Below are 16,162 nucleotides of genomic sequence, written 5' to 3' on the forward strand. Positions count from 1 at the left end.
AGTGACCTGACACAAGAAGGCCATAGAAACGTCTTTATTGAAGAGGACAGGAGTCATGCTGAATTTGGGGGCATGCAGTGAAGGGGCAGTCGTGAGCTGTCCTTGGTGATCAGGGCCCCAGGTCTGCTCGGGACCGCTGGGGCCTTCAGGTTCTCCCTCAGGCTGTTGGTCTGGCCCAGGTGCTGTGAGGTCCTTTGGGGCCAATGACTCAGATGTAGTATCTTGGACCTGTGACCGGAAGGTAGATTGAGATAGGGACTCCAAGACTTGGGGTCCTGTCAGAGCACTGGGGCCCTGCACAAATTAGAAATCAGAGATTTGGGACTTGGGGGTTCCCTTGAGGCTGGGGCCCGTGGAATTTGGAGTTTGGGAGATCAGAAGATCCATGGACTAAGGGCATTGGAGTCCTCTATTCTTGTTTCAAGATGGGACTTCCTGTTTGAGTTCTCCTGGAGCCTGGGAGTCAGGTTAGAGATGTCCTGGAAGCCTGGGATGTTCTCCTAGGAACAGGTTCTTTCCTCCCAGTCCTAAGGACCTTGTGGTTGGGGTTTCCTGAGTTTGGGATGGGGGTCTTAAATTTGGGATTCCCTGGGGATTTGAAGATTCTGTGACTTGGGTAGGGGGAATCCTGGGAATTAGAAATTTGGGGGTTCCTAGGGATTGTAGGATTTGGAGGCATTGGGAATTGGGGATATATCTATATATATATTCTCTGTAATTTGAACTCCCCGGAGTTCTAGAATGGGGGTCTCCAAATTTGGGGATTCCCCCAAAGGGGGAAGTTATTACTTTTAAAAAATAGAGAATTTTCTGGGAGCCTTGGCCAGCACAGGGACTGTGGGCCATGTGGGGTGGGCTTCATACAAGGCACTGGGGGTTTTCCAGGGTGCAGAGGGCAGGAAGACTTGGGTCCTGTAACCCATGCTTCCAGGACTGTTTTGGTGTTTGTAAATTGGGGGTGACTGGGCTGATTCAGTGGTGTCTTCTTCAGGGGTGATAACAGGGTCTTGTGAATGGAGGGAGTCTCTGATAAGGAGAATAGCATAGAAGGGCTTTCAGGTGACCTCGGGGTCACAACATCTTGAGGAGACTGATGTTAAATGGGGTGTGGTCGGCTGCTCTGGAGGTGTGACCTGTGTTTAAGGGGGAGGGGGAGGGACTCAAGAATGTCCTGTGTGGAGAGGGCCAGCATCACTTGGGTGACGTGGAAATCTGTTTATTGGGGGAAGTCTGCTCGGAGGGGTAGGGGCAGGGACTAGCCTGAAGGTGCTACTCGGGAATCTCTTTTGGGGTAACATGAGGTCTGTATTTGGGGAGTTGTCATGGGAGATCTGTTAACAACGGGACCTCAGTAATCGAGGGCTGGCTAACGGGGTTTCTATTCTGGAGGTGTCACCGGGAGTCTCTATTTGGGGTAACTGGGGGCTCCTTGTGTCAGGAGATGCTAGAGGGGACTCTGTCTCTTGGTTGGTATCCTCTAGGACTGCATCTCCGCCCTCAGCATCCAGGGAAACCAGCAGCAGAAGAGTAATCTGGAAGAGGGACAGGGTCACAGGTCACACAGGGACACAGGGTTGGGGACACCTGCCTCCCCCGCCCACTCCTGTGTCTGGCATTCTGCCTCTAACTGGGCCTTTTTAGGCTTGTTCTGTGTGTGTGTGTGTGTATGTGTACATGGGGAGGTCTCTGCTTCCTTCAGCTGAAGTCTCAGAAGTCAGTCAAGCCCTCCATTCTAAAGATGGCCTCTCTTTCTCTCTCTCTCTCCTCACCCCTGGCTCTGCCTTCATTGTTTTTGTGAGACAGGGTCTCAATGTGTACCCTAGGCTGGTCTCAAACAGAGGGCAATCTTTCTGCCTCAACCTCCTCACTGCTGCATGCACTCTGCAAAGCTGGCATGGTGTTGGGTTTTGTTTGTTTGTTTGTTTGTTTGATTTTTGTTTTTTCAAGACAGGGTTTCTCTGTGTAGCCCTGACTGTCCTGGAACTCGCTCTGTAGACCAGGCTGGCTTCAAACTTACAGAGATCCACCTGCCTCTGCCTCTCTAGTGCTCAGATTAGAGGCGTTCGACACCACCGTTTGACATTCTTTTTTTTTTTAAGTAGGTTTTATGAGGCAGTGTCTAACTGTAGCCCAGGGTGGCGTGGAATTCCCGCCCCTGCCCTCTGGGTGCTGGGATTAGAGGCATGCATTACCACACCCAGTTTACTCACAACTTAACTTCCATTTCCAACCCAAATAGGGCCTTGGACACCTGTGGCCAATGGCCTTGTAGATGTCTCTAGCCTCTGCTAGATGGCTTGCCACGCACCTGGAGATGGAGTTCTCTGATGCAATGTCCTTTGGGGTCCGGACTGTTGTGAAGGTGCGTTTGGGCTGTGTCACTAGAGGAAAGCAAGGTCTCAAGTGAAATGACAGTAGGCATGTGTGTGTCATCAGCACACACACCCCACTCTGTCTTATCTATCAGTGGCTCCAGGCTTTGCCTGGATTCCTTCATTTTCAATGTGCATCTGGACCTCTTATCATTAATATTTGGCCCCCACCAATAATTATCCATGCCTCCAATATGCCCATTGAATCCCACACTTCCCAACAACTGCCTTAGGCTTTCTGAAATGGCCTCGCTGTAGTTGATGTGGTCTTAAACTCACAACCCTTCTATCTCAACACCATGAATGTTGGTCTTACAGATTTTTTCCTTTGCATTGGCACTTTGCCTGCATGTATGTCTGTGTCGGGTCCCCTGGAACTGGAGCTGTGGACAGTTGTGAGCTGCCATGTGGGTGCTAGGAATTGAACCCAGGTCCTCTGGAAGAGCAGCCAGTGCTCTTCACCACTGGGCCCCCCAGATAGTTTTGTTTTCTCAGTGCTAAGGATGGAACCCAGGGCCTTATGCATGCTGAGCCATACCCCACCCCCAGCCCCTCACTGGGAGCTTCTAAGCAATTGCTGTGTCACTGAGCCACACCCCAGCCCCTCACTGGGGGATTCTAGGCAGGGGCTCTACCACTGAGCCACACCCCAGCCCCTCACTGGGGGATTCTAGACAGGGGCTCTACCACTGAGCCACACCCCACCCCTCACTGGGGGATTCTAGGCAGGGGCTCTACCACTGAGCACACCCCAGCCCCTCACTGGGGGACTAAACTATATTCCAAACCCTCATAGCCTTGTTAACCTCCCTGTATCTACCCTACCTATCTTCCTTGGGACCCTGTCTTATATTTTTCTGGGCCACATATATCAAATTGAATGCTAGAGATCGTCACTAACATAAACCTGAGAACCTACAGCCCTTCTCCCATCCTCTCCCTGCATACCAGCCCCCAACTCACTTGTTACTTGATGCACTTTTCTGGCTCCCACACTGTCTCCAGGGGGATCGGTGGATCCACCAATCCTGGGGAGACACACAGAAAATTCAGAGCCATGAAGGGCTAGGAGCTGAACCCCGGGGAACCCACAGAAAAGAGCTACAGTGTGAGAATCCGCCATGTTGTCCTGCCGGTCCAAGATGAGGCCATCTGAGGGCAGACATGGGCTCAGGTGGCTTCCTGAGTTGAGGGGCAGAGTGAGGCTCACCTCTGGATGCGAGAGGCTGGCGCAAAGACCCCATGTCGTGGGGCACAGGTAAAGTACCGGACACCAAACACAGAGCCGTCATGTTTGCCTGTGGGCTGCTCCAGCTCGATGCCATACCAGTAACCTGCAGCAGGGTGCATTCAGGAGGCCTCAGCCTGTGCGAGGATGGAGCCCAGAACCTTACTCATCTGAGCCACACCCCAGCCCATGCTCCCACCCTCACCTGGAGCAAAGTCAGTCTTCCCGTAGAAGCGCACAATCCCCTGCTTCTGGCCTGCCACAAGGACTTGGTCTCCAACTTCAGCCTTGGCCCCTTCACGCTGGCTACCCAGAGACGGGGAAGACGGGGACTTCTTCTTCCCTATTCAGACCAAAGGAAAACCTGAGGCAGAAGTCAGGAGCCCCCAAATTTTCCTTTGACTATGCAGGGAAGGGAGCTGGAGGTGCGGCTCAGGAGAACACCACTTGCTTAGCATATACCAAGTCCTGAATGCAATTCTCAGCACCACCAAAAACTAAGAGGAGTTAAGGCATCCTTTCGAAGGATGTGTACATCTATGGTCCCAGGACTCAGGAGACTGATGCAAGGCTACTTGAGTCAACGTGTTTGAGGCCAGCCTATACAACCCAGTAGGATCTCAGCTCAAGTATGAAAATGTGAATTTGGATCCCCAGCACCCATGTGAAAAGCCAGGAGCATGTGTGCTGGCCAGCACAGCCAAATACATGATCTTCAGGTTCACTGAAGAGAGAATGTGGAAGCCGGGCTGTACATGTCTCTAATCCCAGCACTCAGGAGGCAGAGGCAGGCAGATTTCCACACAAGCATGCATACATGTATGAGAGCACCTGCCAACACTTTATGTATGTATGTGCACACACACACCAGATGAAGTTGAATTTTAGTCTGAGAGTACCTCTATTCACAAAAGCCAGAAAGTTCTGGAGCAGTAACCCCTAGAGACAAGTTCTCCCTTAAAATTGGGCCTTTGGGCCTGAGAGGAACCTAAGTCTCAGGAGGCTGGGAACCACAGAGGTCCTCTCAAAAGCTGGGTTGGGCCAGTGGTGAGCCAAAGGAGAAACCACGTCACTGAAGTGGGGAGTCAGCTCATTCTCTACAGCTGGAGTTGAGGAAGAACAGAATCACAGAGCTGAGCCCCCCACGTGATGTCCCCAAGGCTAGCTCTTCCCACTCCTGTGACTACCCACTTCTGACCTTTGTGTTCCCTCCGGCCTTTGCCAGTTACACGGGAGAAGTCCATCCGGGGAGTCCGGGGTGTGGAGGTAACAGATGACGGGGGTGCGTCCACTGCCTTGGAGATCTTGGACACAGAAGCAAAGAGACCTGGGGAGGAGGCAGAGCCTGGGTCTGGCACTGTCCAAGCCAAAGGAGACCCTCTCCCTTGGCTGTGTCCCCACCCCACCCCTTTCCCCGGGCAGCATCATCCCAAGAACTAAGCATACCCCACCCGCCGTCCCAGGCCCCCATTAGACACTGACCCTGCTTGGGAGGGCAGATGAAGTACCGGACACCCCCAACACTGCCATCGTTCTTGCCCTCCGGCTCATCTAGCTCCACACCCACCCACTGGCCGCTGGCGAACTCCGTGGTCCCGCAGAAGCGCAGTGTGCCAGTCTGGGGAGACAAGGGTGGCATGGCTTGGACAGGGGCTTCAGAGACCATAATGAACTACTTACATATGGACAGCATGGCAGGGTGGATGCAGGAAGCCAGGTTCAGTTCTCAGTTCTGACACCGCCACCACCAGCTACATAACTGCGTCTCTTCATGCCTCGGTGTCCTTCTCCACCAAAGGGAAACAAAGAGTTGTATCCACTTGATAAAGACGCTAGGGGGATTGGGATACAGAACCCAATGGTGGAGTGCCTGCCTACTGGGTTTCCTCCCCGGCACCATAAGCAAAAAATTCTGTCATATAACTGTCCTGCCCCAGTTTCAAGTCAAAACGGATGCCAGGTCTGACTCGTGCCTGCAGCCCCAGCCCTTGAGGCTGAGGTGGAGGAAGAGCAGCAAGTTCCAGTCCAGCCGAGGCTACAGTGAGACCCTGACTCAGTTGAGGTGTCGTCCCCCACACACCTTGAGCTAGGGCTGGACCTCTTGATCCTCCTGCCTTGGGCTCCCCCAGTGCTGGGACTTCAGGCACAAGACAGCACACCCGGCTAGGGCGCAGGGGAGGGAGCATGAACACAGAAGGATGCTGGAGAAACGGCTCAGTGGTCAAGAGCACTGGCTCTTCTTTCAGATGGCAGTTTGGTTCCCAGCACCCATATCAGGAGGCTCGAAACCACCTATGACTCTAACTCCAGAGAAGCCAACACCCTCTTCTGAACTCTTTGGGCACTGCACTCATGTGTCCACACTTCAAAACATACCTATACACATCATTTTTAAAAACTGCTTAGCTGTAGGAGTTCTCAGTGACATGTGGTCTCTGTAATCCTGTGAGGGTCCCTTCTTTTCACACACTTTGTATCTGTCTCTGAGTCATGGTTTCATGCAGCCCAGGCTGGCCTTGCCCTTCGAACTTCCCTGCTTTTGCCTTCTGAGAGCTAGGGTGGCAGGCATGTGCCACCACACACAGCCCTTCATTTTCTCTCCGTAGTGCCCATGCGTGTGGAGCAAGCACTCTACCACTAGCTTAGCCCTCACTCCTGCAACCTTATCCCTCACTCCTAGCCATGAGTTCCTTGTCTACAGAATAGGCTAAATAAAGTGGAGGTACAGCCGGGCGTGGTGGTGCACACCTTTAATGCCAACACTTAGGAGGCAGAGGCAGCGGATCTCTGTGAGTGCAAGGCCAACCTGATCTACAGAGTGAGTTCCAGGACTGCCAGGGCTACACAGAGAAACCCTGTCTCAAAAACCAAAAAGTAAAACCAAACAAACCAAACCAAACAAACCAAAAAAGCGGATATGCTGCTCAGTGAAAGCATGCTTGCCTAGCATATAAGAAGTGCTGGTCCTAACAGCACCATAAACAGACAGATAAACAGAGGGACAGAGCAACCCAGTTAACTCTGCTAACTTGGGAGCTTGATATGGGGACTGGGACTATGCTTGGCACACCAAGAACACTTGGTATACAGCAGGCTCTCAGGCTTTCTGATGCCCACCCCAATCTCCCTGAAGTGGGCACTATCACCTCATTTATAGGTGCAGAAACTGACAAGCAGAGAGGAATCACCGTTGCAGGGCCCATTCATGGTGATTGAAGCTGACCTGGACCTGGGCAAGCTGCTAAGCCTAAGCTAGCTGCTTCTCTAAGGGACAGTACTGGGTATCCCGTGTCTAATGACAAAGGTCTGAATCTTTTAGACCCTCTTGCAGTCTTCTGGGGTATAAAATGGGAAGAATTCAGTCATCCCCTCAAACTGTCCAGTGAGTTTGATTAGATCATATACAGGAAGTTTTCTGGATGGGGCACAGTGAGCTCTTTTAAAATGTTATTATCATAAAAAAAAAAAAATGTTATCAGCTAGGCATGATGCTGTAAACCTTTAACCCCAGGGCTAGGGAAGCAAAAACAGGTGGATCTCTGGGAGTTTGAAGCCAGACTATCTCACTGGTAATTACTAACCAGCCAAGGCTACACAGTGAGACTCTGTCTCAAAAAAAAAAAAAAAAAAAAAAAAAAGACCAGGCATGGTCATACACGTCTATAATCCCAGCACTTGGGAGGCAGAGGCAAACAGATCTCTGTGAGTTTGAGGCCAGTCAGTCTATGTGGAGACTTCTTGGACAGTCGGGGCTATAGAGAGAGACCATGTCTCAAAAACTAAATAGTGGTAGCAGCAGCAGCAGCAGCAGCAGTGTATGAGAACATGCGTGTGTGTGCACATGCCTGTAGGCTTGTAAATGATGTCTTATGAGGGGTGCACATGCCATTTCACATGTGTGCAAGTCAGAAGGTCACTTCTTGGAGTCAGTTCTTCTACCTTTCAAGGATTCTGGGGTTTGAACTCAGGTTGCCAGGCTTACATGGCAAGCCTCTTTACCACCACCATTTCATGGCCCCAGGAGCTTTTGCTTGGGAAACAGAATGTGACTTACAGAGTTTCTTACTGAACAAAAGCAAAATCTCAGTTCCTTCCAGAGCCCCACAGGCCTGATGTGATCCGGCCCTTTGAGCTCTCTGGCCCGTAATTCCTCTGCTCTCACACTCTTCCTTCCTATCTCCTGGGTCATACTTGCTGTGAGCTTTCTCAGCTTGGACAACACCTCCTCCAGGAAGCCTTTTCAGAACAGTCCTGCTAAAACCTCTCTTGCCTCCAGCCAGAGACCGTTTCCTAAATCCAGGCATCAAATGTTCTCCACAGTCCTTGCTGCCACTGGAAATGGCCTTAACCACAACTTCACCGTCTCTATTCCATTGCCAACAGAACTCCACGAGACCAGAGCTGGAGTTGACACCGCTCTCTGTCCTCAAGAACAACTGGGCTCAGCAAGAGGAACACCAGGAAGATGGACAAAAGCTGAGATGCCTGGATGGAGGCAGGCTTCCTCTGCCTCTCCCCACCCTCACACCACATTTCTGCTTCTCTTCTCCCAGGCCACGTCTTCCAGGTAGACCTCACCCTGACGCTGTCTCCAGCCCACAAAGTACCAGTCAAAGCCTTGACTTTGCACCTGAGGGTGCAGTGGCCCACAAACCTTCCCAGGGGCGGGAGGAGCCGCAGGTGTGTGGAGCTATGTAATCACTGTTTCGGCTGTGACTGCACTGGGCTGTCACTGTCAGGGGACAGGTCTGTCACCTTGCCAGAGTCAGAGCTCAGCACAGAGTAGAGCACAAAGGGAGTTTGTGGACATCAACTTCTAGAATAAAGTGCAGTTTGACTGCCAGGCACAGTCTGTCTGTGGCCCATGCACTGGGCGATGAGGAAGCTAGCTCAACCCCTCCTCACTCAGCCCCCTGACCTTCTGGCCATCTAGCAGCACTCGGTCTCCTAGGCGCAGGCCCAGCGCACTGAGCATGAGATTGCCTGGGACGTTGTCATAGTTGGGTAGTGTGACTTTGGGAAGGGTGCAAGACAGTGGTACAGCCTCTTCCAGCAGTGTCCGCAGCTCCTTGGCCACCAGTGCCGCCTCTGCCTTGTCAAGGGACATGTCCATAGGGTCTGGGACCACTTCCGCCGGTACCTGTCCCTTTCGATTCTGTGGGTCAAAGAAAACAGAGGGAATGGGGACTAAATGGGACAAGCCCTCTTTGACATCACACTTCAGACCCCCTTGGGTAAAGCAGAAGTTATGCTAGGTTACACCTCAGGCCAACCTGGGAATAAGAAGAAATGTAAAGACACAGATGTGGCCTGGGTTTAGTGGTACACATCTTCCAGGTCTACAGAGGGAGTTCCAAAACTCAAAAAAAGAAAGAAAAAGACAGAGAGAGAGAGAGAGAGAGAGAGAGAGAGAGAGAGAGAAAGGAGGAGGAGGAGAAGGAAGAGGAGGGAAGGGAGGGAGGGAGGGAGGGGGGTGGAGGGAAGGAGGGAGGGAGGAAGAAATGTTAGGGGGAAGCACACCGTTATTCCCAGCACTTGTGAAGCAGAAGCAGGCAGATCTCTGAGAGTTTGAGGCCAGCCTGGTCTATAGAGAGCTCAGGGCAGCCTGGGCTACATAGTGAGCTCTACATAAAAAACAAACAAAGCCAAACAACAAAAAACAATACAGACTCAACCTCCAAGACTCCAGGACATGTTACATCATGGATTCTGGTCAACCAGACTGAAAGGAAAGAACAAGCCACCCTCTCCGCACAGCACATCCTGGGCAAATCTTTTGATCCCCACCTCAGATTCTCCATTGTAAAACAGGCTTATAATAGAGAAGTGACCCTTTCCATAATGAACATTACGTGGATGTTGGCTGTGATTTCATCTGTTAAATGTGAAGGGAAGAGGACGGCAGGAGGGAGGAGATAAAGGGGTGGCGGCAGTACCCTCAGCGCTGGGTTGGCACCATGCTCCAGTAAACATTTGGCGGCACCCAGGCACAGATTTGAGGCAGCGATGTGCAGAGCTGAGCCATGGTTGAAGTCACTGCACGTGGAGTTCACCACTAGGAAGTGGACAGGTGAGAGAGGGGTACTGAGTGAGGGACCTCCTGCAGCGTCTGCGTGGAGCCCCACCCCCAGCTCCTGGTCTCTAGGCAGCACTCACCTTGCCCACCCTGCCCTTCCACCCCCACCCAGGCACTCCCCAGTACCCTACCTCTCCCCTGCCTCCCGTACCCTTCTAGTCCTTGCTTTCTGTTTGAATCACTTCTTCCTTCAAGATCAGGCTTCAGTCCGTATCCTCCCATCTTGGGTCTTCTCCCCTTACTCAGATCCTGGCCCTCACACTCTCCAAACCCTAGGCACCCCAGGCCCCACCCCCTCCAGCCAGGCTCTGCCTCCTCACCCCTAGGCCTTGCCCCCTTCAGCAGCACACGCACAAGGTCTGGTACATCGAAATAGGCTGCATAGTGAAGCGCATTCATGTTGGTCCAGCGGCTGCGCAGGGTCACATCTGCGCCCAGCGCCAGCAGCTGCTGTGAGAGGCGCACGGCCGCTGCAGGGTCTCCTGCAAAAGAGCCAGGGTTGGCTTGGAAGCTATTCTCTAGCGCACCCACCGTGTGGGGAAGGACTCTGGGTTCAGCACTTCGGGTTCTTGGATTTGGGCTCCAGATGCGCTCTTAGGTGGTTTTGAGGGTATCAGCGCTGGGAGCTTAGGTTTTGGGGTCTGGGCTCTCACCGACTCCATGGGCCCCAGCTTTGCATGCATAATGGAGCAGTGTCATGTCAGTGAGCCCATCACGATCATTCACATGGCAGCCACGTCGCAGAATCTGTGAGCAACAGGTGAAAACATAAGATTACCCAAACATGGAGGAACCACATCTCCTCCCTCCCCAGTCTCTCAAAGTGTTCCTACCTCATTACCAATGACATCTATCTTGTGCTGCACTTGGGGCACCCACTGGCGAACGATGGCAAACAGCTCTGGAATGGTGGTCTTCGGATCAAACAGAATTTCCTGGCACGCAGGGTCATTGGGGTCAAAGAAGGTGAAAGCTAGAGAAAGAAACCCAGAGTCACCCCAGGCAAGCTGACTCCCTTTTGCACCCTGAGGGAAGGAGACTCTAGATCCAGAGTCTCAAAGCCACAGTTGGTAGCAACAGGCCATAGCCAACCTATCGGTGTTTGCTGGAAGACCAGCAGGTTTCAACATAAAGAGGGCACTAAATGATTAACATATAGACATCCAATGTCTTGAGAAATCGGACAATCGGGTAATTCCACCCTCTGAAACAAGAGAGTGGCTGCAGGTTCAGCCCTTTCATCATACCTGCATGTTCAAGGCTCTGGACCCTGAGTTACCCAGTCAAGCTATGGGCGCAGTGAGCTGGGTGAGGTAGCACATGCAGGGCATCTCAGCACTCAGCAATCGACAAAGTCGGAACGAATGGGAATCTGAGACCAACATGGACTGACTGACTACATGGAGAATTTCAGGTCAGCACCTGTCTCCAAAATGCAGCTGTTGGAGACACAGCTCAGTGGCAGGCTGCTTGCTTAGCATGCACAAGGCCCTGAATTCAGTCCTCACACTACATGCACAAATAGAATAGACACAGCCGAGCTGGAGAGGTGGCTCAGAGGTTAAGAGCACTGGCTGCTCTTCCAGAGGTCCTGAGTTCAATTCCCAGCACCCACATGGTGGTTCACAGCCATCTGTAATGAGATCTGGCGCCCTCTTCTGTGTACATAATAAATAATAATTAAGAAAAAGAATAGACACAGCCTAGTCAAATTTCCAGAGGAGGTAATTCTTCCTTTAAAAGCCAGGCCAGAGCTCATTGGTGGTGGCACATGCCTTTAGTCTCAGCACTTGGGAGGCAGAGGTGGCAGATCTCTGTAAATTCAAGGGGTGTTTTTATTTTTTTATTTTTAATTTTTATTTATTATTTTTTCTGAAACTCAAAATATCAGGTTCTGAGGCTGGGTAGATGACTCAATGGTTAAGACTGAATGCTGCTCTTGCAGAAGACTTGAGTTCAGTTCCCAGCACCCATGTCACATGGCTCATAACTGCCTGTCACTCTAGTGCACCTGCACTCATGTGTGTATACCCATACACAGACACCCATGCACATACATAATTTAAATAATAAGGCTGGGTGGTGGTGGCGCACGCCTTTTATCCCAGCAATCGGGAGGCAGAGGCAGGCGGATCTTTGTGAATTTGAGGCCACCTTGTCTACAAGGCAAGTTCCAGGACAGCCAGAGCTGTTAGACAGAGAAACCCTGTCTCAAAAAACCAAATAAGCCGGGTGGTGGTGGTGGTGGTGGTGGTGGTGGTGGTGGTGGCGGCGGCGGCGGCGGCGGCGGCGCACACCTTTAATCCCAGCACTCGGGAGGCAGAGCCAGGTGGATCTCTGTGAGTTCGAGGCCAGCCTGGGCTACAAAGTGAGTTCCAGGAAAGGCGCAAAGCTACACAGAGAAACCCTGTCTCGAAGGAAAAAAAAAAAAAAAAAAAACCACAAAATAATAAGAAGAACTACTAATAAAATAGTACACCTTTAAAAATGTAAGCTTGTGTAGCATAATAAAATGGAGCCATGAATGAACAGGCTCTATCTGAGGCCAGTCAGGGCAGTGCTAATGGGACCTCTGCCTTCCCACGTTGAGATGTTGAGACACTGGTAAGTGTTGCTCTTGGTGGCACCCTCAGCAGGGGCCTCAGCATGTGCTGAATGGATGAGGAAATGAAGACTGGATCCCACACAGCACAGAGAAGTGACCGTGGACAGTGAGTCAGGAATCCCTCCCCATTCACTAACGTCACAGCCTTTCCTGGCTCGGAACCTTTCTCTGGCTCCCATCCCGTTTACATCCCGTCCAAAGTCGGCCCTCCTCCCCTGCCCCCCCCCCCCCCCCGTGGTGCATAAGGCTCTGTGCAATCTGGCCCCTCTATTTTCTGCACCTTCCCTTTCCCTTAGTCCCCTTCAGCCAACTGACCTTCTGTCCCTCCAACGTGCCAAGCAAATTCCTGTCTCTCTGCACTTGCTGCTGTCCATCGGCCCTGCAGAAGGCTTTGCAAATCTTTGCAAATGTCACCTCCACAGAGAGGCCTGATCTACACCGCTACCCTACCCTCCTGGATGTGCTGTCTATTATGCCGTAGCGCAGCGCGCTCCCTGAACACGGTGTGTATGCTCCTGCCTCGATGTTTCTTCCCCTACCTTTTTCTCTTTCTCACTTTCTTCTTCCTTCGCCCCTCTGCTGAAAATGGAATCCAAGGTCCTGAGCTACGCAAGCACTGCGCCCCGACCACACCCCAGGCCCTTCTCGTCTGTTTTCTTTCTCTCCCATCTTCACTTGTCACTGTCACTGGGATGTAAACACAGGGTTTCTGTCCTGCTTTCCTTATGCCTCTGTCCCCACAGCCCGACCTGCCAACATTATGCCTACGGAACACAGCACCTAGCATGCAGGAAAGGCCTAACGGGTCTCTTTGGAAGTAATATATGAGCTAGACAAACAAATGCTCCTATAGCTTTCTCTCTGGAATAAGCCACATTTCCAGATCCCTTGTTCTAAGCAGGATTACTCTGACAGCCCAGCCTAGTCACCCCACTATACCCCAAACTCCCAGATAATAGTGTGTGTGTGTGTGTGTGTGTGTGTGTGTGTGTGTGTGTCTGCGTGTCTGCATGTGTCTGTGTACACACATATGGAAAGTGTGCGCTGTGGAAAACAGGTTGACAACGGGTACTTCCTCCGTTTGTCACCTTAGTTTTTAGATAGACAGGGTCTCTTATGGAACATGGATCTCACTGATTGTCTAGACAGGACAGTCATCCTGGGTATCCTCCTGCCTCTGTCTCCTCAGCACCAGGATTACAGACACCAGCAGCCATGCCCACCTTTGTATGTGTGTTGGGGACCCAGCTCCTCATGATTGCATGGCAAAGATTTCATCAACTGAGCCATCTCGCCAGCTAATATTCTCTTTGTTTTTCCAATTAGACTGACGTTTGTCCCCCTGATCTACCTCTGGCAGGTGACACATCCACAGGCAATCCCTCCTGCCCCATTCTGGCGCTGCCAACTCTGAACCCAGTACTAGTGTCTGGATCTCACAGCTGCTAGGAATTCCCAGCTAACACCAGCCCCGGCTGAGCCCCATCTCTCTAATCAGAAGCCAGAAGGATCTTTTAAGACTGCCAATCAAGAGCCAGTGAGATGGCTGTGCTGGTAAAGGCTGGAGCTTGTCACCAAGCCTGATGGCCTGCGTTCCATCCCTGGGACTCACGTGGTGGCAGGCGAGAACTGACTGCTGAAATGTGTCCCCTGGCTTCCACACACACCAAATCAATTAAAACGTAATGACAAGACTGTCCATTGAACCTATCACTGCTCACTTTTAGATTACACACACTGTTCTCTCCTTTCACACTCAAAATACAGGACAAGTCCTTGGTGTGGCCTTCCACACCAAGTCCCTTCCAGATCTGTTCCTTGGTAGTAGTTCACTTCCATTCTGATCGCCCCTAAATGCAGTTTCGTGGGCTTCCATTCCAAATCCACTCTGCCCCCGGGCCTTTGCACTCTTCTTGGACTGGGGCTATTTCTCCAGGTTGCTTACAGCTGATTCCTCCTCACTCTCTGGGCCTCAGCCTGCAACACATCACCAGAAAGACCCAGCCCAACCCCCGAGTCTCCTATGGAAGCCTCGGCCTTTCTGAAGGAATGTGTTGGAACTCTTTGAGAGCAAGGCTCATGCCTGGATCCTCATCATGAAGCCGGAGATATTCAGTCCTCCATGCCCGTCTACCTCTGATCCTTTACGCCTGTGCTTCATGCTCCAGCTGCCGCCTCCCCCCAACTCCAAACTGGGTCTTCCCCAGATGGTTCCTCCTAAGGGAACCTTGTCTCTAAAAGACCTTGCAGCACTCTGTTCTTGACAAAACCACTGTCTCCCGTAACTTCATATTTACTGTTTGTGTGGCTATCACGGGGCTGGGAGTTCTCTCAGCAAGCCTGAGGAGAACCATGCTCTGTGCTGCGGCCCCAGTTCCTGGCCTAAGTTAGGTTCGCAGGAGCTTTCATACAGTGTTTGCTGAATGACTAAATGATTGAGTTGGTATGTCATGAATGGAAGACTAGGATTTTTCTAACCCCATTCTCCAACAGACGAGTGTAGTTAGCGAAAGGGATTGCTCTTAAAGGCTCTGCAAGTAAGACTTCCGTGGGCCACCTTCAGCATGCTTCCACTATCACCATCAACACAGCGCAGCCAAGCCACCATCACCTGAAGCTCCATACCGGATTCCAGGGTGGGGACAGTGCTTACCATAGTCCTTGGGGAGTGGGGCAGGTGCTGAGGGGTGCACAACAGGCTTCTGTCGGCGCTCCTGGGTGGGGCTGGGGGGTTCTGGGACCTGCTCATCCTCTTCCTCCTCCTCTTCTTCCTCCCCTCGGGGTGGAGGGGCCATTGGGGCAGGATCTGTCTTAGTCATGGTCCTAGATAGCCCTGGGGGGCCTGAGCAAAGTTGGGAGGGTGGCCTGGAGGCAAATCGTGAAAATAGAGGTCAGCTAGAGATAGCGCCCCACAGCTCAGGGGGTCCAAGCCCACAGAAGCTCCAAGAATCCCGGGTGGCCCCCTAGTCTCCAGCTCTGGATTTGGCAGCCCGGGGACAAGCGCCTCAACGCCTGCCACCTCCCTCAGGCCCAGCCTCCCATTCTTCTCTTCGGGTGCCAGGCCCCTGGGTCGCGGCCGTCGCCTCCCGGGGTTTGTTTATCTAGGGATGCAGGATGCTTTGCCCCTCCCCTTCTCGCCAGCCGAGCTCGCATCTTACCTCGGACGGCGGGAGTTGGAGAGAAAGGCTGGGACTGGGGAGACTGCCGGAGTAACGGGGTGTCAGTGTCGGGGGACGAGATGGGGGAGGAGAGGGAGACAGAGAGAAGGGGACGAGGCCCAGACGCTGGTGGGGGGGGATGGGGGATACAGAAGGAGGGGCGCTGGCGGAGCATGCGCAGTGACTAGACGCGGGGTGGGGGGGGGAGGAGATGCTGGGAGACAGTCGAGGTGGAAGCTGCAGGCTGCAATGAGAAGGGGTTAGGCTCTCAGGACCTCCAAAGGAAGGGGAGATGGCTTCCTGGAAGGATGTGACAGGCATAGAAATTGGAGAGAGGCTGGAAAGAGATGGGTAAGAAGGCAGGCACGGGTGTTTTCCTCCACTCGGCAAACCAGGCCGGGTAGAGCCTTGAGTCTGATGCTGGGTGTTTCCGCTCTCTGGAATCCTAGTCTTAACTCCTTCAAGCTTGCCCCACGTCATTTTCTTTTTAAATCATCTTCGTCCTCACGCTCATCCTCATCACCCAGGACAGAACCGTTAGTAAGTCACTTGCTCAAGGGATTGTAGCAAGTCGTGCTGAAGCATGAGCCAAGTATGATGGCTGCAGTGGTGCTGAAGGTGCCCATCGGCTCTGGCTGGCACCTCTGAAAATGTGTATCGCTTCTAGCCTCACACTTGGGCTGGCCTTGCCTGCTGCACCCCAAATCACCCTGGCCTGGGCCA

General features: G+C 52.4%; 1 protein-coding gene across 1 annotated transcript; it reads right to left on the reverse strand.

Annotated features, from left to right (window-relative positions):
• Window positions 1–18: 18 nt before the first annotated feature.
• On the reverse strand, window positions 19–15,590 carry Clip3 (CAP-Gly domain containing linker protein 3). The gene is made up of 14 exons (XM_036179441.1): window positions 15,440–15,590; window positions 14,935–15,146; window positions 10,510–10,649; window positions 10,330–10,423; window positions 9,997–10,158; window positions 9,537–9,655; window positions 8,519–8,755; window positions 5,083–5,218; window positions 4,799–4,927; window positions 3,806–3,943; window positions 3,583–3,706; window positions 3,336–3,400; window positions 2,309–2,381; window positions 19–1,532 (listed from the first exon to the last, which is right to left on the reverse strand). The coding sequence occupies exons 2-14, from the start codon at window positions 15,098–15,100 to the stop codon at window positions 1,478–1,480; spliced, it is 1,638 nt and encodes a 545-aa protein (XP_036035334.1). The 5' UTR covers window positions 15,101–15,146; window positions 15,440–15,590; the 3' UTR covers window positions 19–1,477.
• Window positions 15,591–16,162: the final 572 nt, after the last annotated feature.

The sequence above is a fragment of the Onychomys torridus genome, chromosome 1 (genome assembly GCF_903995425.1).
Source record: "Onychomys torridus chromosome 1, mOncTor1.1, whole genome shotgun sequence".
NCBI classification, from domain to species: domain Eukaryota; kingdom Metazoa; phylum Chordata; class Mammalia; order Rodentia; family Cricetidae; genus Onychomys; species Onychomys torridus.

What these genes read in the sequence shown, in the direction of transcription:
- Clip3 (XM_036179441.1), bottom strand. Translation starts at nt 15,100, where the DNA reads ATGACTAAGACAGATCCTGCCCCAATGGCCCCTCCACCCCGAGGGGAG. An exon ending in TAGATGTCATTGGTAATGAG is followed by an intron (nt 10,424 to 10,509) that starts GTAGGAACACTT and finishes TGTTGCTCACAG; the next exon opens with ATTCTGCGACGTGGCTGCCA. An exon ending in AAAAGTGCATCAAGTAACAA is followed by an intron (nt 2,382 to 3,335) that starts GTGAGTTGGGGG and finishes GCTTTCCTCTAG; the next exon opens with TGACACAGCCCAAACGCACC.